We start from the raw sequence: 26,366 nt of genomic DNA on the forward strand, positions 1-26,366 counted from the left end.
GGGTCTGGTCTCTTCTAACTTATAAATAACTTCTACATCCATTCATGTCTCTCTCTTCCAATTGCTATGACTCAGTTACCATTTCTCTCCTGTCCAGACCTTGTTTCTCGGTCCTCTCCAATTCTTTCTCCACGACGCAATCAGAATTTTTTAAATAAAATACGAGTATTTATGACTTCTCCTTTAATACCTTGCTGTGATTTCTGACTTCTCTTACAGTCCTTAGAGAGCCTTCTTTTCATTGCTTGGACCCCTCTTGTTTCTCCAGCATTCTCTCTCTCCATGCCCTGCCACCTCTCTGCTCCAGGACAAACTTCATTGTTGTCTGCCAAATGGATGCGTTTTCTCTTGCCTCTAGTCCTCTTGTTCGTGATTTTCCTGTGCCTGGAATATTTGTCCATTTCTTACACTTTTTCATTGTTTGGGTCTCAGCTGAGGCATCACATGTCTCGGGAAATCTCTCCTGACTTCCAGCCCCAGCAAATGGCTCTTTGTTCTTCCCTAATCACAGCTCTGTTCACTCTCACTGTCTTGCTTCCTTGTTTTTCCTCTGCTGTAAAAAAAAATAAATAAAAAATAAAAAAATAAAACCATAAATACAAACTGTCTATTCATGTTGCCAACAAGCCAGATGACATTCAAACTTGAAAAAAAAGGAGAGCTTTTTCAATACTCATATAACACCTGTTTACTCCAATTAGTAGATACTCAAAAGAGAGTATATGTAAATTATGGGATTTAATATATTATACATTAGGTAATTGCTATGAACAGTAATAATATATACAAGTGTTGTGGGGAGTGACATGTTGCGGGGAGCGCCATGGTGGAGTGCAGAACTCCTGGATCTGAAGGTTACTGTCCAAAGCCAGCTGAGGAGGGAGCGGAGCTCTGAATCCTGCAATGCCTGTCCCTGGTTTGTCACATATAGGGGGAATAAACAGGAGTCATTGCAAACACTTCTCTGTTTTCCAGGAGAGGGGACATGGCTCTTCCCTCTAGGGGAGAGAAGGCTCCGAACTCCCATGTCTGAATGCTTTTATTGAGAACCAGTTGCACAGGGGTATACAAAAAAGCTCATGAATCAATGTCAAAAAGTTATGTTTACAGAAAACAGTCAGAGATCATAGACAACAATTGGAGGGACACAAGAGATCTGCCCCAGGTCAGGGTCTACGAATAATGTAAATCTCCTGCCCAGTATAAACCTGTTATCATCACTTTTGAGGGAAGAACAAAGCAGGCTTAGAGGAACTTACTTCTAGGCCTGATTGTTCCCGGGAACTGCCGATCCAGTTTAAGACTGTTACCAGCCTTTAGTATTGTTTCAAGCCTGAGCCAGGCGGGCGGGATAGAGACACCAAGAGATAAGGAGACTTCTTTCTGACAGAATGAGGACTCCAGCCAGGTTCAAGCCAAGCCAAGGGGTGCGGGCCTTTTTGCCCTTTTTCTGTGTTCCCCAAGTCCTTGTCTCCTGCCCATACTGGCCAATGTCTAGCTTAGGTTGTCCCTCCTCTTGAGAGAACTTACCGGTCATCAGCAACTCACCATCACAGGGCCAAGCAGAGTGATGTGAGGGACTCAGGGGCTGCACCCTTGCCAGGGGGACAGACTTTGTTTTCTTAGTGGCCTGTTTTCCCAAGGCCTCCTTGATTAGCTCCAGCCTTGGGGCCCTCTTGCCTGTCAGCAAGGCTGCAGTCCCTGAAACCAGGTGGGGTGTTTCCCAACATACAAGGTAGGACAAAATTAGATTTAGTTGTTCTTATGGAAAGTAATACAATAATTAATAAATAATAACAAGAATAAAATCTGTGCTTCACATTCTCACAGCTGTAAACTATCTTTTGGCCCACCCTGTACACATATAATTAAACTAATTATTTCATTATTATACTCCTATACTTTTATTTATATTATAAGATATAATTAATATTAGTAATTCTGAAGTTATGAAATAGGGTACTTCTTTAAGGTAATTTTCTTAAAGGAATTGAAGATAAATCTTGCCATACTTACATATTACTGCAAAGTGATATGTAGTAAGTATTTAACCTGGAGTACTCCAAAAGTCATTAATTCGTCAATTACTCTATTAATTTTATGAATTCTGAAGTTATGTTCTCATACATGCCTAGGGATTTTTAAGCATCCTTATCATTTTTCTGTAGAGGTGTTAAAATATAATTAATAACATGATGAATAATTTCGATCCATAGGAATTGCTATGCCAAAGAACAGGTTTGAAAATAAACTATGAACAGATCAGCAGTTCTTTTCATATGTTTTGTTACATGAATCATTTTATTTGTTAAAATGATTAGATTACTCTAATTACATATATAAAGGAAGATAGTATATGTGAGAGAAGCTGTCTTATTTATGTAATTCCAGGCTTCCTATTTCTAAAACTTACTATGCTCCTAGGCCAACAGGACAGGTTTGAAGATTCATCTTGCCTACCTCTTTTGTATCATTTAAGTTAAAAGGCTTTGGGGTAATAATTCATTTTGAGCTATAGAGTTACATAAAGGCAAAGGACCTGGGATCCATTCCCGCTTGTATTAGAGATGATTATCATATAAATGGTCAAGATATTTTTACATTTGAATTCATATCATCATCAAAGCCTAAAAGAAGTTAAGTCATCTTTGACTCTTCATTCTACCCTCATATTCACTTAATATCAAAATCTTTTTTTACTTCTCAAATCTCTCAACCTGATCCATCTCCTCCCTTTTCATGGTCTTTGCTGTGATTGCAATACTTGGTATTTTATTTCCTTAACCAGATAAATTGACCTCAAAGGTGATTTTCTAAAATATGAATTTGGCCATTTAACTTTCCATCATACAGGTCTTTAAAGGACATTCTCTTATTGTTTACAGAATTAGATCTTAAGTCCAATAAGAACTTTTATAAGTCTCTTGAGCGTCTGGCTCCTTAGCATGTAAGCAACTGGATTTTGTTCAACTCTATTACGTTTTTATTTTAAGACAATGAAATTTTTATAATCTGCTATTCTGCATGCTGTTTCACCTTTCCTTCCTTCATTTTTTCTTCATCTGATTCTTTTTCATATATATCACAGTGTTATGACATTGTACTTGAAAACTGAAGTCAAAGGAGGATATCGTTTGAAGCCTTACAGGGTTCCTAAAAATAGCATGGGCTATTTTCTGCATTGTCCCTTCACTGAAGCTTTTTATTTGTAGTGTTTTGCCCTTACACACTGAGTTACATCTGTTTACAGATTTTCTTATAAACTGTGTTTATTCATTTAAATATGTAACTAGTTTCTTTTCATGACTTCAGTATACACCAAATTGTAAACACCTAATAAATGTTGTATAAACAGATGAGTTAATTTTAAAATATATTTTTGGAGAATGAGTAGGTCCTATGTGACACAGAACATATCTATGCTGTTCCAAATATTTGTAATGAATACATATAAAAGCAAAGGGAATGGCTTTCTATTTCTCAAGACCTGGGAAATACTAATAACTCACTCTTTGTGTCTCATTCTGTTACACACACACAAACACACCCCCCCTATATAAACTTTCATACTCATATTACAGTTTAAATTATTTATAAAATAATCTACAGAAATATTTTGGAGAAGCTTGGAAAGCTTTGATGGATAAGGACAAATCAAACTCTTGCTTTTAAAACTGGAAAACAAGAAAAGTTTTCAGCTATATAAATTGGTTTACAAAAGGAATTGCTGAAGAACTAATATGTGCTGTAAATATACTGATGCTTTGACCTGTGAAGATATGGTAATTCCACTGACAATAAAAGTATGAACATTTTTATTTCTTTGCTTACTTCCTAGTGTTTTTTGATAAAAAAGTACTATCAACCTAGACTGCAAAATGTGATATTAAAATTTAATTTAGTACAATCAAATAGCCAGAGATCAAATCCTGACACTAGTGTTTATTGTGGATATATTTCTGAAAAATTTTTAAATCATTGCAACAGACCAAAAGTATTTTAAGAGCCAAAAGGAAATATTCCCAGCTTTAATACATTTCATTGTTTAAATATTTCTGTATCTTGTAAAACAAAATTGAACAGTTTACTTGACATTTTTTACTGAGCAAGCTTTTTATTTATATATTTTTTATTTCAAAGTTTAGTATTTCCCCTTTATTTAACACTTTAATTCTGGCCAGTCTTTGACATTAGTATTTTTACTTAATTAGGTAACCATATGGTATATAATATAATTAGGTTTACAATGAAATTCATGTTCATTGCCATTTTAATCGTATTTTGAAATTAACTGAGTATTTTCTTGAAAAATGTAGCAATTTTCAGTATAATTTTATGAGTATATCTGTAATATTCTTTAATATACATATATATATATATATAATTAGTAGACCAAATGAAAGTGGTCTTATATTTTACAAGTGATAAAAAATTAAAATTACCTTGATTGCATCCCTAAGTGGAATTAAAAAGTCATATATATTTAAAGCTTAACTTCAACTCTTTTCTAGTTAAATCTATCATATTGAATAAACAGGATCTGAATGTTACTAAATTAAATTTACTGTTTAAGACAGAGATTTTCAACCATTTTTATCTCATGACACACATACACTAATTACTAAAATTCTGTGGCACACCAAAAAGTATACTTTTCCCCAATCTGACAAAAAATTAGGTATAATTTTGGTTCATTCACACCAGACAGTAATTGTGTTGGCTATCATCATATTTTATTTGACAATCTAAGGAAAAAGAGGTCCGTGCTCCTGACTGAATAGCCATGTATGGTACATTTAAAAAATTTTTGTGGCACACCAATGTGCCATGGTACACTGGTTGAAATTCACTGGTTTAAGAAATAAACATTAATTTTGGGGGGATTTACCATTATATCTGATATATTTGACATTGCTTGGTGTCTAAAATAATCTAAGCTTTTCATATTAGTGTTTTAGATTTCTTCTGATAAACACCATAGGATTTCACTTATGTGTATAATCTAAAATAAAATAAATGAACAAGCAAAACAGAAATAAACTCAGAGATGCAGAGAACAAACTGATGGTTCCTCATGGAAAGGGGGTAGGGGATTAGATGAACTAGTGAAGGAATTAAGAAGTACAAATTGGCAGTACAAAATAGTCACAAGGAAGTAAAGTATAGCTTATAGAATGTAATCAATAATGTTGTAATAACTATTATGGTATAAGGTAAGGACTAGACTTACCAGGAGGATCACTTTGTAAGTTATATAAATGTCTACCTGCTATGCTGTACACCTGAAACTAATATAATATTGAATGCCAACTATAATTGAAAAATAAAAAGAAATTTATAAAGAAGTTTTATACCTTAAAAATAATAATCTAAACTTATCTTTTAAAAAGTAATGATTATATTTGACAGGTATTTTGAAAGACAAACTACAATTGATTATGTATTTTTGCTTATTTACTTATGAAATGACAGAGAAAAGCATTTATTATTATAGCACTAAACAGAGAAGAAAATACAATGCATTATGTTTAAAGTCAATACAAAATCTGGAAATATGAAAATTTTAATGTAATTCTACTTCAATGTTTTATTATGATATTTACTTAGTAAAGTTATACTTTAGAAGTGACTTAATTTATTAACAGTATTTGTAAAACATGAAATTAAATGTTAACATAGTGGTTCACTTGATTTGGAGAATAAATTATAAAATGTGTAATTTAACAAATACCCAAGGGAAAATGGAAATTCTTTTGATTGTTTTTAAAGCATGAACATTGAAAAATGTTTAGTGATTAATCATAAGGAATGTCGTCCCATTTTTCTCCCTTTGCCCTCCTCTGCTGAGCCCATCCCCAAATCCCACTGTCAATCCCACTTCTGTGCATGTCCATGGATCATTTATGCTTGTTCTTTGACTACTTCTGTCCCCTTGTTTTCACCATTATCCCCCTTCCTTATGGTCCTTGTCAGCCTGTTCCATGTTTCCATGTCTCTGGTTCTGTTTTGCTTGTTAGTTTATTTTTGTTCATTACATTCCTCCTATAGGTGAGAGCATATGATATTTGTCTTTCACTGCCTGGCTTATTTCACTTACCATGATAATCTCCAGTTCCATTCATGCTGATGAGAAAGGTAGGAGTTAATTCTTTCTTTCAGCTGCATACCATTCCATTGTGTAAATGTACAGCAGTTTTTTGACCCACTCATTTACTGATGGGTAATTAGGGTGTTTCCAGCAATTGGCTATTGTAAATAACAGTGCTATGAACATTGGGGTGCATAACTTCTTTGAATTGGCATTTTGGGATTCTTAGGGTATATTCCCAGCAGCGGAATCACTGGGTCAAAAGGCAGTTCCATTTTTAGTTTTTTGAGGAAGTTCCATACTGTTTTCCACAGTGGCTGCACCAGTCTGCATTCTCACCAACAGTGTACTAGAATTCCCTTTTCTTCACATCCTTTCCAGGATTTGTTATTTGTTGATTTATTAATTATGGTCATTCTGACTGGAATGAGGTGATATCTACTTGTGGTTTTATTTTAAATTGAGTCTCTTCATGTTTTGAAGCAATGTGCTAAAATAGAAAATAAGATGTTTACATAGTAGGACCTAGTAAGTAAAGTGAGTCCTTCTTATTTTCTTATTATCCTATCCCTTGCAATACTTTGTAAGGCAAAATAATAAAAATTATTTTTCTTATAAATGAATTCTTCCTATTTTTAAATTCTTGGTCAAAGTTTTGTTTTTTAGAGAAGAGTGTAAAAATGAAGTTGTTAATTTAGAGTATGTGTGGTCAATCTTTATTTCTAAAATACAATCTCTGAATAATAGAAAGTCACCTGTTGTTAAATACAGATGTTTAGTTCCAAGTTATAAAGCCAATAATTTGCAGCAAACTTGATTTATGATTGCTGAAAATGGATAATGTAGAATCAATACCCATACCCTGTAACCTTCCTAAATTACCTACAATCTCTTAGCCTTCATTCCTGATTATTCTATTTAAGAATATAATGAAATAGAATCTACCTTTCTCAAGGATGATATGAGAGGATTCAGTATGGCTTATTCACTTGTGTGTTTCATTTAACAATATGTGATGGTTGTTGAGATCCTGTAATTAAAAATTCATTAGATTTTACTGATTTTCTTGAATTTTTCAAGTAGGAAAGATACTGTGAGGAATCAAACTTTGAGTTTACCAGTCTTTTAACATAACACACTTAGTAGTATGAAATAATGATATCTCCATTCATGGCACAAAGTATAATGAAACTAGGTAAATGAAAAGGGCAAGAAAGAAATACTTCAGGACTATGAAGGCAATGAACAAGGAAAGTTGAATTTGGATGGAAATATCAGAGTAAAGGGGCATTTGCAACTGTAGGGTGGAAAAGTTGTGGGGATAGAATGGGATGCTACCAAATAAAAGATGGAGACAAAGGGAAAAAGTGCCTGGACCAGGGTTTCACATATTAAAAACAAAAACAAGTATCATTGTGTTTGAATGCATTGTTTTATAAATCATTTGCTATATTCTTTAATGATCTACATGGTGCCAGAGAATAACAGTTATCTAAAATGTTTTTACTTATTTCTATAGTCCTCTGCTGTGTGATTCTAATTTGGATTTTATTATAATTTCAACATAATTTTTATGGTTTAATAAAACTTTCACATATTAAAATGCTATTAAACTGTTACACATGGTTGATAATACTTATAGACTTTTGAAAGCAGCTATTATTAAACTGAACAAAGCCTTTAATATCTTTAATCTTTGCACCAGGATATAAAGTCCAAAACAGATGCTTAACTGCATCTAGAAAATAGCCATGCTATCTAACTATATGTTTCCTCTCTTTTTTTTACCATATTTACAGATGTCCATTGTATTTTGTATTTTAAATAGAAAGATACCCTAATGAAAAGAAAACATCAATGTGTCAGATTCTAGTATAGACTTTCACACTGATCATGAATTTGCAGGCAGTTGACAGAGGACAAATCTCCTTAGACACTTCCTTCTTCATCTCTGCAATATGTGAATTACTAGAGGTGATTATTTCAATCCCAAAATTCTAAGAGTCAAGAAGAAATATCTGTTTTATTTTAGGAGTAGAAGATACTGTATCTTCTGAACAAAATAATATTTTCATTAATTTTAAGTCTATGAATTGTTAGTCAGATTTTGTCTATGAATGGTGAAGACTGAAAAAATCCATCAATTACCAAACATGATTTTTTCTTTATATTAAACATCCATATTGTTCTTTTGATATTTCATCATTGGACAATATAAATTAACTCAGTAAAAACTTTGAAATGCCTAACATATAAATTACTAAAAATAAGTTTATGTGTTTGAAATGCCCTTTCACTTCTCTAGCAATTATCTATGTTATGATTATATCATTAAAATGTCCATACTATCTAGAGGAATTTATATACTGAACACAATTCCTACCAAAATACCTATGGCGTATTTCACAAAACCAAAACAAACACTCCAAAAATGTATATGGAACCAGAGAAGAGTCCAAATAGCCTCAGCAATCTTGAGAAAGAAGAACAAAGGTGGAAGTATCAACTATATTACAGAGTCATAATAATCAAAAAAGCATGTTACTGGCATAAAAACAGACATATAGATCTATGGAATAGAATAAAGATCTCAGAAATAAACCCATACCTAAATGGTCAATTAATATTTGGCAAAGGAGGCAAGAACATACAATTGGGTAAAGACAGTCTATTAAATGAATGGAGCTGGGAATATTAAACAGATGCATGCAAAAAACAAACAAAACAAAAACAAAGAAGCATAAAAGCAAAGCCAGTCCACTTTCATGCAATATATACAAAAATAGAATCAAAATGGATTAAAGACTGAAATGTAAGACTTGAAACCAATTAAACTCCTAGAAACAAAACATAGGCAATAAAATCTCTAAGATTTTTCTCAGCAATATTTTTTCTCCTGATATATCTCCTTGGGCAAAGGAAATTATAGGAAAAAAATAAATATATGTGACTATATCAAATTAAAAAGCTTTTGTACAGCAAAGGAAACCACCAAAAAAATGAAAAGACAACCTATGAAATGGGAGAACGTATTTACCAGTGATGCATCTGATAAGAGGTTAATATCCAAAATTTATAAATAAAAACTACTCTCCATAAAAAAATCCAATTTAAAATGCAAAGGGAGCCAACTCTGTGGGAAAATATATTTGCTAATGATACATCAGATAGAGGTTTGATCTCCAAGATATATAAAAAACTCACTCGACTCCACTCCAAGAAGACAAACGATCCAATCAAAAAATGGGCAAAGGACCTGGGCAGATGCTTTTCCAAGGAGGAGATACAGAAGGCCCAGAGACATTTGAAAGGCTGCTCAGCATCACTACCCATCAGAGAAATGCAGATCAAAACCACCATGAGGTACCACCTCACACCGGTCAGAATGGCCATCATAAACAGATCCACAAACAACAGGTGCTGGTGAGGCTGTGGAGAAAAGGGAACCCTAGTCCACTGTTGATGGGAATGCAGACTGGTGCAGCCATTGTAGAAAGCAGTGTGGAATTTCCTCAAAAAGCTGAAAATGGAACTGCTTTTGGATCCAGTGATTCCCCTGCTGGGACTATACCCTTAGAATCCCAAAACACCAATACAAAAGAACCTATGCACCCCAATGTTCATAGCAGCACAATTTTCAATAGCCAAGTGTTGGAAGCAACTAAATGCCCATCAGTAGATGATTGGATCAAAAACTATGGTACATTTACACAATGGAATATTACGCAGCAGAAAGAAAAAAAGAACTACTGCCCTTCGCAACAGCATGGATGGAACTGGAGAGCATTATGCTAAGAGAAATAAGCCAGGTGGTGAAAGACAAATACCATATGATCTCACCTATAAGTGGAACCTAACCAACAATACAAAGATGCAAGGAAAATAAGACCAGCAACACTGAAAGGAAAAGAAACCAACAGAAACAAGAGGGAAGGAGGGAGTGGGGGCAGGGGAAAAGGAAGGGAAGGGGAAAGTCAAGGAACATACAGCAAGGACTCATGGACAAAACCAAAGGGGAAGAGTTGAGGGAGGGAGAGAGGGAGGGAGGGGCAAGGGAAAGTGGTGGGGGGTAGGCAGAGACAAATGTATTTGAAAAAATAAATTAATTAATTAAAAAAATAAATATCCATAAAGCACAAAATAAATGAATAAATAAATAAAATGGACAAAGGATGTAAATAGAGACTTCTTCAAAGGGGATATATAGATGGCCAATAGACGTGAAAAAATGCTCAATATTACTAATTGTCAGAGAAATACAAATTAAAACCAAATGATACTACCTCATACATATCAGAATGGCTATCATCAAGTCCACAAACAATGAGTGTTAGCAAAAGTATGCAAAAGAGGGAACCCCCAAGAACTATCATGAGGATGTGGATTGGAACAGCCAATTTTTGGAGGTCCCTCAATAATTTAAAAACTGGAACTGTCTTTTGACTCAACAATTCCTATTTTGGGGAATAAACCTCAAACACTAATTGAAAAGAGTATATGCATCCCTATGTTCATTACAGCATTATTTACAATAGTCAAGATACAGAAACAATCCAAGTCCTCAACAATAGATGTGTGGATGAAAAAGTAATGATACCTATATACAATGGAATATTACTCTGCCATAAAAAGAAGGAAATCTTACCATTGACAACAGTAGAGATGGGCCTAGAGAATATTACGCTCAGTGAAATATACCAGTCAGAAAAAGCCAAACACCATATGATTTTACTTATATGTGGAATCTAAAGCACAAAATAAACAAGTAAAAGAGAAATAGACTCATAGACACAGACAGCAGACTGGTATTGCCAGAAGAAAGAGGTTTTGGGGAACCGGGTAAAAGAGGTAAAGAGATTAAGAAGTACAAATTGGTAATTACAAAATAGCCACAGGGATGTAAAGTACAGTATAAGAAATATAGTCAATAATATTGCACTGGAAATATTGGGGAAGCACTTTGTCAAGTATATGGTTGTCTCATCACCATGTTGTATACTTGAAGCCAATATAAAATATATAATGGAGGCAAACAGTAATTAAAAAAGTAAATAATGGATATAGAATCACTTGAATATTGTATGCTACTCTGCATCTAATAGCCCAGTAACTATTTGTCTAAAACTATTCCTAGTTTATTTTGCTTGAAATGGTTAACTTATTTAATCTCTATCAATATTCAAAGCAATATCACCTATGTATCTGTCCACAGTAATAAGGAAACTAGCTATATATCACTGGTTTATTAATTTTGTCATATTCAAGCATCATATTTTAAACTCAGACTAAAGTAAACCATTTTTACCATTTTCTTTTTGCTTTTATTTCTTTTTCTGTTTAAAGACTCCACCTATGCCTTTCAAAATTTTTCTACAACTTCAGGAAGATGAAAAAAATAAAAACTAACCACTCTCTAGGTACTTTTATTGTTGTAGTTATAAAATAATCTAAAATAATCAAATGTCTTCATGAGAAAAATCAGCAATGAACAAACTATTAATATGATGCATCTCATACCTAAAGAAGCCCAAAGTTCAAAATATAATAGTAAAGTAAATATATTTCAGTGTGTCCATATGTGTTCAGCAATTTCACGTTGGACCTAAGCAACCATAGCACATATAGTAAAAATAATCTTTCTTGGGCGTGCCTTTGCATGAATGCATGCTTCTGCTCTAGTCTTTTAAATAGGCAGGCCTATCATTTAAAACTCTCTTGTATATGCAGAAATAATTTGATAAAGAAGAGTATATGGCCAATGAAGTTGAAATACAAAAGTGATCTTATGAGACATCTGGGCAACAGGAATAAATATCAGTAAAGCTGGCATAAAAATGTTAGTAGCAGACTGTGAGTCAACTAAAAAACTTTTGTAGCAGAAAGAAGACAAGCCAAGGTATAAGAACTCGAGAAAAATTAAATACTTGAAATAACTTAGTTTGATAACAAAATATAATAATATGATTTTTAAGTGGGCATTACATTTGCAATGAAAAAAAAAACCTATTTAAAAATGCATGTGCATCAAAAGTAAAAGAGAATAAATAATATTCTCATTAAACATTCACAAAACCAGACAAAAGTTCTAAAGTAAATAAAGAGTTGAGAAGAAAAATTTTATAACAATAAAAAATGGTAAAAAGTGCCACATACACAAAAGACAGTTTTAGATCTGTGATTTATAATACATAAACAATATTAGTACCTGAAGTAGAATGCAAAGTTAACACACAAAAGAGTAATAGAATAATAATAAAAGAAAACTTTTCAAATGTAAACAAATAAGTAAGAGAAATATATAGCATCACATAGTCTGATTAAATGCTTAAATTTCAAAGATAAAAAGGAAGAAAATAGTTACATATTCTCTACATAGTAGTTATTGGTATAAGTATTTTATATTTTTAATTAAAAAAATTGAAAGTTTTGTAAGCTTCCAATGAAAAAGTGAATGAACTGCATTCATGAAGCAAAATGTCCATAAAAACAGGACATTCTCTGATTTGTTTTATGCAATAATAGAAATGAAAGCAAAATAATATCAACCGCATAATTCTCAGTCAACAATAAGATCTAAGAAATTTGTACTTCACCAAATTCTATCGTATGTGAAGCCAAGGACACAATCAAATAATTTAGTCTGATGGTTTCAAATTTTTCACATAATTTGAAAGAGTAAGATGCCCTTCCTTCCTCCCTCCCTCCCTCCCTCCTTCCTTTTCTTCCTTCCTTCCTTCCTATTTCCTTTCTTTTAATGTGATAGCACATGAGATTTCAATTGGAAGAAAATTAGTAGTAAAATAATAAGAAAACCAATAGTATAGAATATTTTATAGATCATAGAAGGCTGAAATTATTTAATAAGGAAGTTTGCATCAAAAATAAGACTTCAGGATAAATATGGTAGAAATGTATAGATTAGATAATCATTTTTGCAATTAATATCAAACAAAATTTAGAAAGCGATCCCAGCAATGAGAAGGGAGACATTAACTTTATCTTTGATTTGTATAAATTTTGAAGGAGAAAAAGCAAAAGAATACAATAACAAAATATTTTGCCACATGTGAAAAATGACATGAATGGGGCCATTTTAAAGTGCAGCAAGGACATCCCCTCTAGAAGAATTATATTTCTTGTCTTGTTCCTTGTACTTTTGGACTGGGCCAGATCTTTGAACTGGTCCAAACCTTGGAACTGGGATACACTACAATTCTTTTACAAGCAATTGTGTATAGAAAGTCAGAATAAAAATAGATATCCTGAGACATAGACTGATGATTATGGACTTTATACAGGAAGACAGAATCAGTCACCAATCATGTATAGCCAAGAGTAGCTTAGTTTGTCAGCAAAGGATTTTTTTTTTCCCACATAATTCATTCTTTCCTTTTTCTCAAAACCAAAGCAACAAACGAAGCCATTGTTTTCACCCTGTAATTGGAATATTATTTAGGTTTCTGCTCAAATTACAATTCTTTGATCCCAAATAAATACTTGTCGCCTCTCATTTTGGCTTTTTAACTTTAGGTTGATACACATTTTTAAGAGTAAGATTTTCTTTTGGAACACATTTTAATGCAAAAACAATAAGTTTAATTTTGTTCAGTAATAAAACAATTATTTTAATAAGATTTAAATAAATATATTGCAGATTAATGAGTTTTTGGTTTTTTTTTAACAAACAGCCTGAGGACTGTGCTAACTTGGTACCGCTTCTGATGGTTGCTCACAGTCACTGTGCCACTCACATAGAAACTGGACCTCTCAAGGTATTTACCATTCAGAGACTTTCAGAGACTTTGAGGAGCATTGAATCAGCAGTGGACATTTTGAAGATAGTTGACTTTTATTTAGATAAAATTTGAATAACTTTGTATCATTAATGAATGCCTATGCTCATCCTTGGGAGATATTCCAGAAAAAGGAGCGGGCCTCTTCAGTGTGAATTCCACTGATTTTATCTTTAAGAAAGGTCAGCCTAACTATCCCATGGATAACATCCTCTAGAAGAATATTCTATAGAATAGCTTTTATAGTGTTTAATTTAACAAATACTATCTAGGGTGAAAAAACATACATTTCAGTTTCAGTTTCACTTATTTCTATTTTTAATTGAATTTAATGGGTTTCCATGAATAAAATCTTGATTTATAACATTGTATGTACTGTGAGTAAATGTTAAACTTACTATTGCGTACTTAATCTAGGCGCTGATTAACTGGAGCGGTCCTTACAGTGGTCAAGTGATCATTTTTATTTTACTTTACATAATTACTATTGATATTAGAAACATGTTTACTTTTTATACTTTATCAAAGCACCAGAGTAAACAGAATCCATGTTCAAAAAATACAAAATACAAGAGCGATCACACACACACAACTATACATACACACAAATATATTACACATGAAATGGGAAAACACTCATGGAAGTGGACAACAGTGCAATGATTTTTGGGGAGAGGATGGAATAGTTGTAGGTGGAGAAGGATAAATGGGGTATGAGTGGTGATAGAAAGAGGCTTAGGGTGATGAATACACACTATAGTGTATAGGTGATGAGTTGTGGAATTGTGCATCTGAAACCTGCATAATTTTGTTAACCAGTGTCACCCTGATAAACTCAATAAAATGAAAAAAGGACATTAAAAAATAAAAGTAAAAAAAGAGAAACGGGGCATTAGGTAATATGTAATAAATAATAATAACAGTTTCATAATAATAAGTCAGCAGTCTGCATATGCTAAGTACAAAGATAATCTTGGGTTTATGTGAAATTAGCAACCATGTGTGCTTACTAAACAGACATACCTCAAAGAAAATAACACAACACATATTAAAATAAATAAAAGGACAAAAAGATAGCATCAATGAACAAAGAAAATAAAGTTGTGGCAGTATTAATTATAAAGCAGAATACATTAATAATTTAAAGACAAGTGATAAAATGTGATAGAAATAATAGATATTATTTTCTAGTAAATAATTATGTACCAAAATATACATGGTTAATTTTTCAGTGAATTAAGTTATTTTGACAGACGCACAATTGTTCACTGATTTTTACCTTAACCTCTCACAAATGAGACTGAAATAGAGAAAAGAAGTAAAGTGTTTGTTGTTTTCTACCTACTATGCAGGTTCAATCAGCGTTTTGCAAATTGAACTGATAATGGCTAAAAGTTCTCAAATGACCAACCAATTATATATATATATCATATAATCATAAATAACAAAAGTAATAAAAATTCATCTTCTAAGAATTTAAAAGAGATTTCATAATAATAATTGGTTCAAAAATGTAGTGATGGGTTCATTTGGTTTTATTAATCTCCATAAATACATTTTGTATTTGTTTTTAAGCTTTTAAAAGATAAGTATAGCAGTAAGAGAGCTGAATATCTACATGAAATATAATATAAATAAGAACTATTTATAAATCATTTATATGGTGAATATTTAAGAAAATGAATAAGAACTCAACTTTGGGAGGAAAGAAAGATATGAAACAAATATAAAATAAGTGATGATTAAATTCAGAAGACCAGCATGGGATTGATATGAATACATGGTATTTGGAAATATATAAGCAATATTTTCTTAGAATTATCGATTTCAAATTTGTAATTACATATTTAAGATGAAAACTTACTTAAAAACTTAGTACCTTCAGAGTGCATTACTAGAGGTATGTTTAGAAGCTTTTCTAAATACATCCCAAGTTAATTGTAGATAAATAAACACTGACCTGCAGCAAAAAATGTGTCCAGAGTCATCAACCCAAATCCCTCCATTAAGACAGAGATACAAACTCAGTTCAGGCTCAGCACAACTGCCAGTGTTTATCTCACAGTGCACACCAGTCTATCCTATTGGACAAATGCAAGTAAAGCTGTGGTCTGACTTCTGACAGGAACCTTCATTCATACAAGGGATTGATGTGCAGCCCTAAATTAAGACATGGAGAATCAAATTTGATTATTAGTGGTAAGTCTAATAATTTTACTAAACTTTATTGTATTTAAACATTTAAAAAAATATGCAAGCTTATCTCATATTCCCTTCCTCTAGTAACTAAAATATGTTTCTAGTAATAAATTATATTTACCTTTATCACCAGGAATACTCTGTCAAACGTTTTATTGTTGAATTTTGAGGAAAAATTCTTTATTAAACTTTATTATATACCATTTACAAAAGTAATATTCATATTATAACTGAAAGTTTGTGGCATTTACCAGCTTCTTATTTTTTTCCCAACACTATTGCACCTGGCAACCATCATTCTACCTCTGTTTCTATAAGTTTAACTTTTTTTTCCCCTTTAATATTCCACATATGAGAGATACGATGCAGGATTTGTCTTTCAATCTGTCTTATTTCACTTAGCATAATGTCTTCCAGGTTTATCAATGTTGTCACAAATGGTAGAATTTCTTTCTTTTTTTCAAGACTGAATAATACTTTATTGTACATGTATATAATGCATTTTCTTTATTCAATCATCTGTCCATAGATACTTGGGTTATTTCTATACCTTGGCTGTTGTGAATATTGCTGCAATAAACCTGGGACTACAGATATCTCTTTGAGATAGTAGTTTCATTGTCTTTGGATATATACCCAGAAGTGTGATTTCCAGGTCATATGATAGTTATGTTTTTAATTTCTTGAATAGAGGAACATCTATACTTGTTTTAATACTGGCTATACCAGCTTGCATTTCCTTCAAAAGTATATAGGTGTTCCCTTTTTTCTACATCCTTGCTATCGTTTCTTTTTTTGTTTTGTTTTATAGATTTTATATATTTATTTTTGTAGAGAGGAGAAGGGAGAGAGAAAGAGAGGGAGAAAAATATCAATGTGTGGTTGCCTCTTGTGTGCCCTCTACTGGGGATCTGGTCCACAACCCAGGCTTGTCCCTGACTGGGAATGGAACCAGTGACCCTTTGCTTTGCAGTCCGGTGGTCAGTCCACTGAGCCACACCAGCCAAGGTGCTACCATTTCTTATTTCTTGAATTTTTGATAAGAGACATCTTAATAACTGTGAGGTAATATATCATTGTGTTTTTGATCTGCCTTTCCCCGATGATTAATGACATTAAGTACCTTTCATATACCAATTGCCAATTGTATGGCTTCTTTGGAGAAATGTCTATTCAAATCCTATGCCTATTTATTAGTTGGGTTATTTGGGGTTTTGCCATTGTGTTTCACAGGTTTCTTATATATTTTGTATTTTAACCCCTTACCAGATAGGTGGCATGCAAACATTTTCTTTCATTTTAGAAGTTGCCTTTACATTTTGTTGATGGTTTCCTTTGCTGTGCAGAAGCTTTTTACTTTGATATGTCTCTCATTTATTTTTTGCATTCATATCATGCATCAAATGAAACATTAAAGGTTTGTCAAATTCACAGGAGACTTTAATTATTGTCATTTTTAATGGATTGTACCCTTGAGTATAAAGCCCAGGTTATGCTTGGAACCAAGATAGTGATATTTTACATTAATCCAAGTGATAGAGTTAAATGTATGTTTTTATAATTTAACGCCATTCTGATATATTCTCTACCTTTGCTGAAAATGTGAAGTCCTTAAGTATAACCAAGGGCATTTAGTAGACTTTGTACAGGTACTGCAGTTATTTTTATGGAATGCAAATGCAAAATTCCACAGGGAATGGCCTGGAAACATGTTTCTCTCTTATCCCTATGGCTGGGTATATATAGATTGATTTATTAGAAAGCATTACATAAACTAATTGAATTATATGTCCTATGAGAAAAAAAAGAAATAGTTTTTAGACTGCCAAAAGTTCTATCTCTAGGGTTTACAAGAATCTTTTACTAAAGTAATTAGAAGGCTTAATGGGAAATACGAAAACAATTTATTTTAAAAAAGTGTCAAAGTTCTTGATCTTTTCTGGTTCAAAAATTAAAAAGAATGTCTTTCCTTTTGTTCATGATCATTTGTATTACTTTACTACACCATATTTAATATAATAAAGTGCTTCCCAAGAAGAATTCACTAATTTACTTTCAGAAAATGAAAGAAATGAAAAGTTGGTATGTTTAGAGAACAAGAAGGAGGCTGGGAGTAATGCTGCAGACCATGGGAATCTAGGCAATGGAGCTAGACCCCGATGTTATGTTTATTTAACTCGTATTCAAAATGCCATGATGGGAAATGCACAGGAGCACGAGAGTAAAAGAGCAGTGAGTACTTACTGTGGACTGCTTAGCCAGAACAAACAACCAGATTGGCTAGTAAATGTGTCAGTTATCTTTCTGACAGCTGTCTTCTATTTGAGGTGTATAGTTTAGTTACAAAAGTTCATCCTGTGATCTCTGAGTTTCCCAGCATAGTAGAAATTTATTCTCTGATTTCATCTTTATCATAAAACATAGAATCATATGGGGTTATTTTTAGCACTACTGTTTTTAAAGTAGTGGAGTACTTTCTTCAAATATGATCCTGGAAAAATAAAATATGTTAAACAGATAATCATAGATCTGATCTATTTGAAGAGGGAAATAGGGCAGGTACCCACTAAAGCCTGACTTATCCACTGCAGAAACTTATTAAGTATCACAGAATTTCTCAAATTTTGCCTGGTTCTGAATAAAAACTACTGCTATAGTCTATTGTATATAAAATATAAGTTGTATATTAATACTTAAATTTGTTAAATTGCAGATTCAAATTCAATAAGAGGTTTTGTGTGGGGCCGGTGTTTCTCTATTTCTAACCAATCCCCTCATGCTTCTAGTGCATGGACCAAACATTGAATAGCAAGAATGTAGTCCAATAGTTTCCGCTTACTCACAAGGATGAGGACAAGCCCAAGGGTGCTAGAATGAATTACCAAAGCTTGAAGCAAGATGACAACAGAATAAAATCACATACCCTGACACTAAATGCCCTGAATTCCAACTTGGGCCTCATTGTACCAAAAAGTCTTACTTTCTCTCTCAAAAAAAATTTTTGTCTACAGAATTGTACAAAATATAATGTACATGATAAAGACTTAATATTCCAAAGATTTACTTACAATATAATTTTCATTTGTTATTGTATTCTTTCTCAAATCTCACATGATTAAATATAAGAATGAAGTAGTTAATAGAAAATGTTGATAACCAATTTACTCTGATTTATGATGTTTTGATGTAAAGGAAGTAACTCTGTTATTAAAAAATCAAATAGGATTCTAAAATATCAAAATGAGAATATTTGCAGTAAATATCAATCTTTAATTTTTTTTAATTAAAATGTATATGGCATTATCTCTGGGAAAGAAGGCCACTGAAACACAAGAAAACAAAATCATTGTCTCAGAAATAGCCTGAAATACACAGATGAATCAAACAGTAAAGAAAATACATCAGGACTGAAACTTGAGACAATGCCAAATACATGAAACAAACATGAAGATTTTAAAGGTAATATAGAATTCCAAACACATTAAAAAATACTCCTATTTCCTTAGGTAAAAGAATATTTCAGAAATCTAAAGTTTATATTCAATATCTAACTTGGCGAAATGAGGTGCCAAACAAGGACAGACAATCCAAAAGACTGAGAAAATTTTGCTAAGGACTCTGTAGCTTTGTAAGGGACATGGGTTGGTGGCAGTATTCAAAGGAGCCTCGCCCCCACCTGTGTTGCTCTCCTCACTGAGGTTTGAGCTTACTCCTGCATGAATAGAAAAATAAATCTGCTCCTAACTTGGAGATTCAAGATTTATGGGCCAGAGCAAATAAAGAAATAGATAGAGAAAAATAGGAAAAATATGTAAGAAAAGATTCCTAATAAATACACAAATATGGTGGGAATAGACTGTGAGGCCAAAGAGGAAACACACACATACAAACACACAAATGAGCAAGAGTATTTATTCATGGTTATTTCTAAATGAAACAGAGTATGATTAACTCAATTTTCTGCATCTAAAGTACATACATAATTTTTTAAGAGCAATACACTTAAAATATCTTCAATCTCCTTCAAGAGGATACTGCTTAAAGAAATATAGTACCTCATGCCATGTAATATTAACAAGAATAAGATAGAATGATACATGTTAATGTAGAATAATCTGTAATGACAAATTAAATTAAAAAAAATCAAGGTCCTCTACATGTGTGATAAATATCCCCACTTATGAGATCTCCTTTATTTTAGAGATGTGTTTTCAACCAAAGAAGGTAGATATTCGGTACAATGAGTTGTGGGAAATAGCGGACCATTTGCTGGGGGATTGCAACTTAAATCTTACCTGGGAAAGCATACTGATGAATCCATCTTTTTTTACAAATTAAAAGACAGTGAGAAAAATAGTAGAACTTTTTGACTAAACCATATGTTTTGAACTTGTCACAAATGAAAGAACCTTTAGAGGAAATCTCAGTAAATTTGGACACATTTACCTTTTGAATGTCAGAATATTGATTAACATGAACAAAAATAGGAAAGCATATATAATGTATATGATAGACAAAAAGTAAATAATCTTAATATATAAAAAGCACTTTATAAATGTCAGCTCACATTTGAGGAAATACAAATGCATGTACACTCATTTTTTTTTCTTTAATCTTTTCCTTTCTGTTTAGAGAACTTCCTTTAGTTCTTCTTTTAGATTAGATATGCTGGTGATAAATTCTTACTTTTCCTTCACTTTATAATGTTTTGATTGCTTCCTTTATTCTGTAATCATGTTTTATTTTATCATGTTATATATTTATACATTGATATAGCAAAGAAAGCACTGCTCCCTTGCAGCAGTTTTCCTCAGTCTCAACACAATAAAGGGAAATGTTTGCTATCTATATCACCCTGCTCTCTTTTCTTTTATCACTCTTTCCCTCTGTGTGTGTTCCCAGAACTGAGGTAATTACATTTTGCAAAACCACAGCATCAGTACCATACCCAATCATGAGTTTTTCTTCACTTTTGATTCTAAATTTTAAAGTTTACCTCAAATTTTTAGATTGACAGAAAAAAGTTTGCTTGTATTTTTCTTCCTCCAGATGTAACATAAACTTTGTTTTTTACTCTTCAAGAAGCTTCAGGTATAATACCCTGCCCCATAACGACCTGAGTGTTCTTTTCAATCAACACTGTCCATGTTTCTCCACTGCTCTTTTCTCTGTAGCCTGGAAAGAGAGGCTTGGACATTAATCCAAGAATGCCCTTTGGAGGCTGTTATCTGTGCATTGCAACACAGAGCTACAATAAATAGGTCAGTTACATAAGATACATATCTCTATCTCCAACTAAAACTGATTGTCAGGAAGTATGTTGAAAATTCTTGTATCTTGGTTTCCCATAGATATTGAATATTGAATGTTTGCAGAACAAATAACCACAATTACATTTAGAGTACACTTAGTGTATTAGTAAACAAAATTCTTAGGAACTCTATTGAACTATAATAATCAATATAGGTGGAAAAATGAGTTTTAAATGGCAGAGAAACAGAATAGATATTTCTAATACTAGGTATAGGAACTAAGAACATAAAATATGAGACATTTCAAATCAGTAAAGAGATAACAGATTTTTTAGATGAAATTTTGATAATAGTTCCTGGGCAAATCAATTATGCTTTTGAAAAAATTAATCAAATTCCTGTCTTCTTTCATTACAATAATATATTCACTATGAGTTAAGGTATTAAAGGTATTGTCAAGCCTAAAATTGTAGTAGATGAGAATGTAAGCCAATGATCTAAACAGTGCTGTATGAAAGCACTACCTAAGGAGGGATGAAAACCCAGTCATTAAGAAAGTTAAAAAAAAAAACCCTAAAAATTTTATAGTTTACTAGTTTTATAAAGGAAGAGCAGACAAGTTCTTGATAAGATTTGCAATTTTGCAGAATTTAGTGGATTTTATTAATAATTTTAAATAATATGTACAAACCAAAGAAAAAAGGCAAGTCCAGAGAAAAATACTATTAATCTAAGAATATGCATAGGCAAGACACAAAGAAAGACATAAAAATGGCAAATAATCATATGGAAAGGTATTGAATCTCCATAGTAACCTAGGAAAATGTAAATTAAAATGACATGCTATATTTTCCTCATCAAATTAGTCAATGCTTAAAAAAAGTTTATTAAATTCATAAGATCTAGGAAAGGTGGTATGGTTACACACTCATTAAATAAGTGTAGTTCTTTGGAAATCCCTTTATTTGGAATTCTTTTTACCTATTAATAAGAATCTGTCAGGACTCTATCAATTTTAATGGACTGTTCCTAAGATATACTAAGTAAAACAAAAAGTCACTGAATAAGGAGGGTGATCAGTTCATTTTCATATACATAAAAGATATTAGAAAAAAATCTAGGCAATTTTAACAGTTGTCCTTATAACATTGCATGTGAGTATGAATATATACAAATTCATTTATATAAAAACATAATTATTTAGCCCTGATCATGTAGCTCAGTAGGTAAGAACGTCATCTCTATATGTCAAGTTTGATCCTGGTTTGATCCTGGATCAGGGTACATAAGAGAATCAACCCATGAATATATAAATAAGTGGACAACAAATTGATATTTCCATCTTTATCTCTTCTTCTCTCTCAAAATCAATACATAAAATTTTTAATGTATACATTTATTTATTTAGATATTTCATTCAGAAAAAGAATGCTACATTTATGCTGCCAAGAGATAGTTTTTAGAGGTTATCACAGGCAGCATATGCAACAGAGCAAACAAGATATGCTTCATCTACCAGGAAATTTGTTAATTAAAATATTTGTTTTTCCATATCATATATGACTTTCACTATCTAGAACCAAATCAGCATCAAATCAACAAATAATTAAGCTTTAAAAAATAATGTGTCAGAGAAATGTGCTAATTTATTTATATGCATTACCTAATTTAACCCCAACAACCTAAGAGGTTGTTACTATGATTATCTTCATCGGATAACTAAAACATGACTTTAAATATAAGGGCATAATTTGTTCAGAAACATACAGCAGGTAAGTAGCAAAATAGAGGTCAGTCCTCATTCTCCTTAACGCATTTAACTACGTCATCACTCCCATCATTTACTGAGTATCTACCACGTCTTATATGCATCACCATACAATGACACTGTGAGGTACGAACTATATTTTACTGATGCAAGAGAGAGACAGAAGGATTTAAATAAAATATCTATAGTCTCACAATGATAAAGGCTGTTTTTAGTCCCTATGCTGCCTTCCTTTAGCATGTCACTGTCAGCCAGGGAGCATTTGGAAGAACTCCCCATTATGCAGGAGAGCTTGTGAAGTTCTCGTTCACCAAGAAAAGTCTCAAACTTCAGGTAACCAACATTTCTCAACAGATGAGGCATTCCACATAAAACACCATATGTCTATTATATCACATTGGACTCCTGAAAATTGGAAGACAGATCCTGAGAGTATTTATAGGTGGGCTACATGTACCCACCTCTTCACACATCTATCTAGTATGTATTTTCTCCTGTGGTGTCTGGATCATTATTTCCCTTCATCCCTGTGCATTCACAGACTCTTGTGTATTCTAAGACAAGAGAGGGGGAAGCAGGTGGCAAGTCATAAGCCTTGTGAGGTCCTTTTTTCAAAGACCGTATTCAGGATTTAGTGTAATGAGGGCTCTAGGTTGCAGAAGTTTATGATAACAAGAAAGAGAGTGGACAAAGGCAAAAAGCGGCTGTGATTTTTGTTTGGAGTGGCAGAAAAATTCCAAAACAAAATGGTGAGGGACAGGGTAGTTAAATAATTAATAATTAAAGAAGTAACTCTGAAACCTACAGCAAGTCCAGAGTCTGGCACAAGTAACACCCTTTTTATTACAAAATCTTTTATTACAAAATCATAAGCATGTAATTTGGTAACATAAGATCACACTCAAGCACACCATATGACATTTTAGGTGAAATATTCAAAATAAAACTATATATTATTACACCCATATTAGTACCTTACCAACCACACTCAAGCTGGTGTTACTTTCTGCCAGACCCTGTAGTTTTTTTTTAATTACTTCACATTTAATCAAAATATCAAAACTATAAAACTTACATTACTCTTGATATCACACCTTGAGCAAGTGCATTCTGTATCATGGAACATTGATACACAGTAATGAGATCTGAGCATCTGAAACATAGAATCATATTGTAAGACATTAAAGCATAAATTAAAAAGATATTAAAACATAAAGCATAAATAGACTTTATTTAGAATGGCTCTTTTCTAGTTCAGCTTAAAAAAAAGACACACATTCCCATGAATAACAGACTAGTCTGCCTTCAAGGTTAATGGACAGAAAGAACAAATCAATTTTTATTTTTGCCATCTTATCCATGGCAATGAAAAGAAGGAAGATTTCTAAAAGGTCTACAGAACGCTTAGGGCTTATGTAGGAAACTGAAGTCAGCTATGGCCAAACTCCATTGCAATGAGTTACCTTCTTCCTCTTTTCTTCCCTTCTTACACAGTCAGTGGCAGGACTAGGGAAAAAGTAATTAATGCTCTGAAGGTGGCTTGGTGCATCTGAGAGCCATTATTCTTTGCCAGTTTCATCTTCTAGAAATACCCCTGCTCTATATTTGCATAAACAAATTTTCTACCCATGAGCAGAAGAGTTATTATAAATTCCACAAAGAGAGCCACAAAATTCCTTACATTTACATAGGGATGAAAAAAATAGTTTATTTAGGAACATTTTAAATTAATGTGTGGTGTTATCCTTCCACAGAGCAAATAATAAAATGTCTCCTCATCCTACCTGCTACTTTTACTGCTTTGAGCAGTTACCTTTAAGTATATGAATTTCCAATTAATACACATTTATTGAAATTACTTAATGCTAATGAGTATAAATAAAATCAGAGAAAATGTATCAGTAGATTACATTAAATAGAATAGACAGCATCTGTCATCTTAACTATATTTAGTTCTAGTTTTATGCAAGAGCACATTTAAAATTAACTTTACTTGCCCTTGACACTGTCTTAAATATTGAGTTAAATTTACTTTCTTAGATTTAATAATAGAAAATAAAAATAGCCACCTTCCATGTAGACAAGGATTAGATTGGCAATTGTTTGCATTTGTTTCACAGTGTGTTTAAAAAAGCTGCTCTTGCAGTCACAGATATAATGATTGACAAGATCAATACAAGATCCATTGTGGAGACAGGGCTTTGATACACATTCATCTGTATTTACTTCACAGCTGATGCCTATATTAGAAGAGACAAGACAAGACAAAACATGAGACTATTTAAATGCAAGACACGAAAGCTTGTTCATGATGGTGAACATCACGGAGAAATCAAGACTCCTTTCTCATAAAGACAATTTGACACCCTGTAGCAAAAAACAAACAAAAAATTTTTTTTAAGATTAAACATGTTTAGGTATGAATTCTCAGGCAACTAATTTAATGTGAATGAAGAATACAAAGCACAAGCTTAATCTACTAAAAAACTTGTTTTTAGTGTGAAGGATTGTTTATTGAAAATATTAGTGAAGTAACGAATTATATCAACTTCTCACTATAAATTAATTCATAATTTTTCTAATGATGCTTGAGAGTCAATAATTTATTACCTACAAGAATTAAGAGTTTGAATTTTTCTAAATTTGGTCTTGGTGAGTCTACTAATGAGCTACCTGAGATTGCTAAATGTAATCTAACTTTGGCTAAATAACTAGTGTTTTCAAAGGCCAACTTTTGAATATTTATTAAGCATGCAACATGTACCATCTTTGTGTTCGACTAAAAGTACAAAAAGGAAAAAGGAGCAACCTTGTTAATCTAGATACATATATACATGTCAGGAAGACAATATTTATAGATAGAAATCCTCTAGAGGAAAAACGTAATGGAAAGCATGGCTGTGTTTCAGGTTTCACATATTAGAGATATTAAGAAAAAGTAGAGAATCATTATAAAATGTTTAGAATAGCTCTGGCTGGTGGGGCTCAGTGGATTGGGTGCTGACCTGTGTACTAAGGGGTCACTGGTTTGATTCCCCGTCAGGGCACATGTCTGGGTTGCAGGCCAGATCCCCAGTAGGAGGCCCACCAGAGGCAACCACACATTGATGTTAGTTTCCCAGTCTTTTTCCCTCCCTTCCCTTCTTTCTAAAAATAAATACATAAAATCTTTAAAAAAATGCTTAGAATTCCCTTTGTTCCCTTTGTTCATTGTGCCTATTTGTATTGAGCATCTACAAACAAAAACTATCATTACTGGTGTGCTG

At 32.5% G+C, this 26,366-nt stretch overlaps 1 protein-coding gene across 1 annotated transcript in view; it reads right to left on the reverse strand.

Moving 5' to 3' along the window:
• The window catches only part of EYS (eyes shut homolog), a 1,478,297-nt gene that overhangs the window by 894,054 nt on the left and 557,877 nt on the right, over positions 1 to 26,366 (reverse strand). Inside the window, 5 exon segments of the mRNA XM_054568619.1 lie at positions 15,842 to 16,041; positions 24,176 to 24,219; positions 24,222 to 24,253; positions 25,170 to 25,227; positions 25,230 to 25,340. Coding sequence (XP_054424594.1) covers positions 15,842 to 16,041; positions 24,176 to 24,219; positions 24,222 to 24,253; positions 25,170 to 25,227; positions 25,230 to 25,340 — 445 coding nt within the window.

Source organism: Pteronotus mesoamericanus, unplaced genomic scaffold (genome assembly GCF_021234165.1).
Source record: "Pteronotus mesoamericanus isolate MK-2021 breed Mesoamerican mustached bat unplaced genomic scaffold, CSHL_Meso_final contig_20, whole genome shotgun sequence".
In the NCBI taxonomy this organism is placed as follows: Eukaryota; Metazoa; Chordata; class Mammalia; order Chiroptera; family Mormoopidae; genus Pteronotus; species Pteronotus mesoamericanus.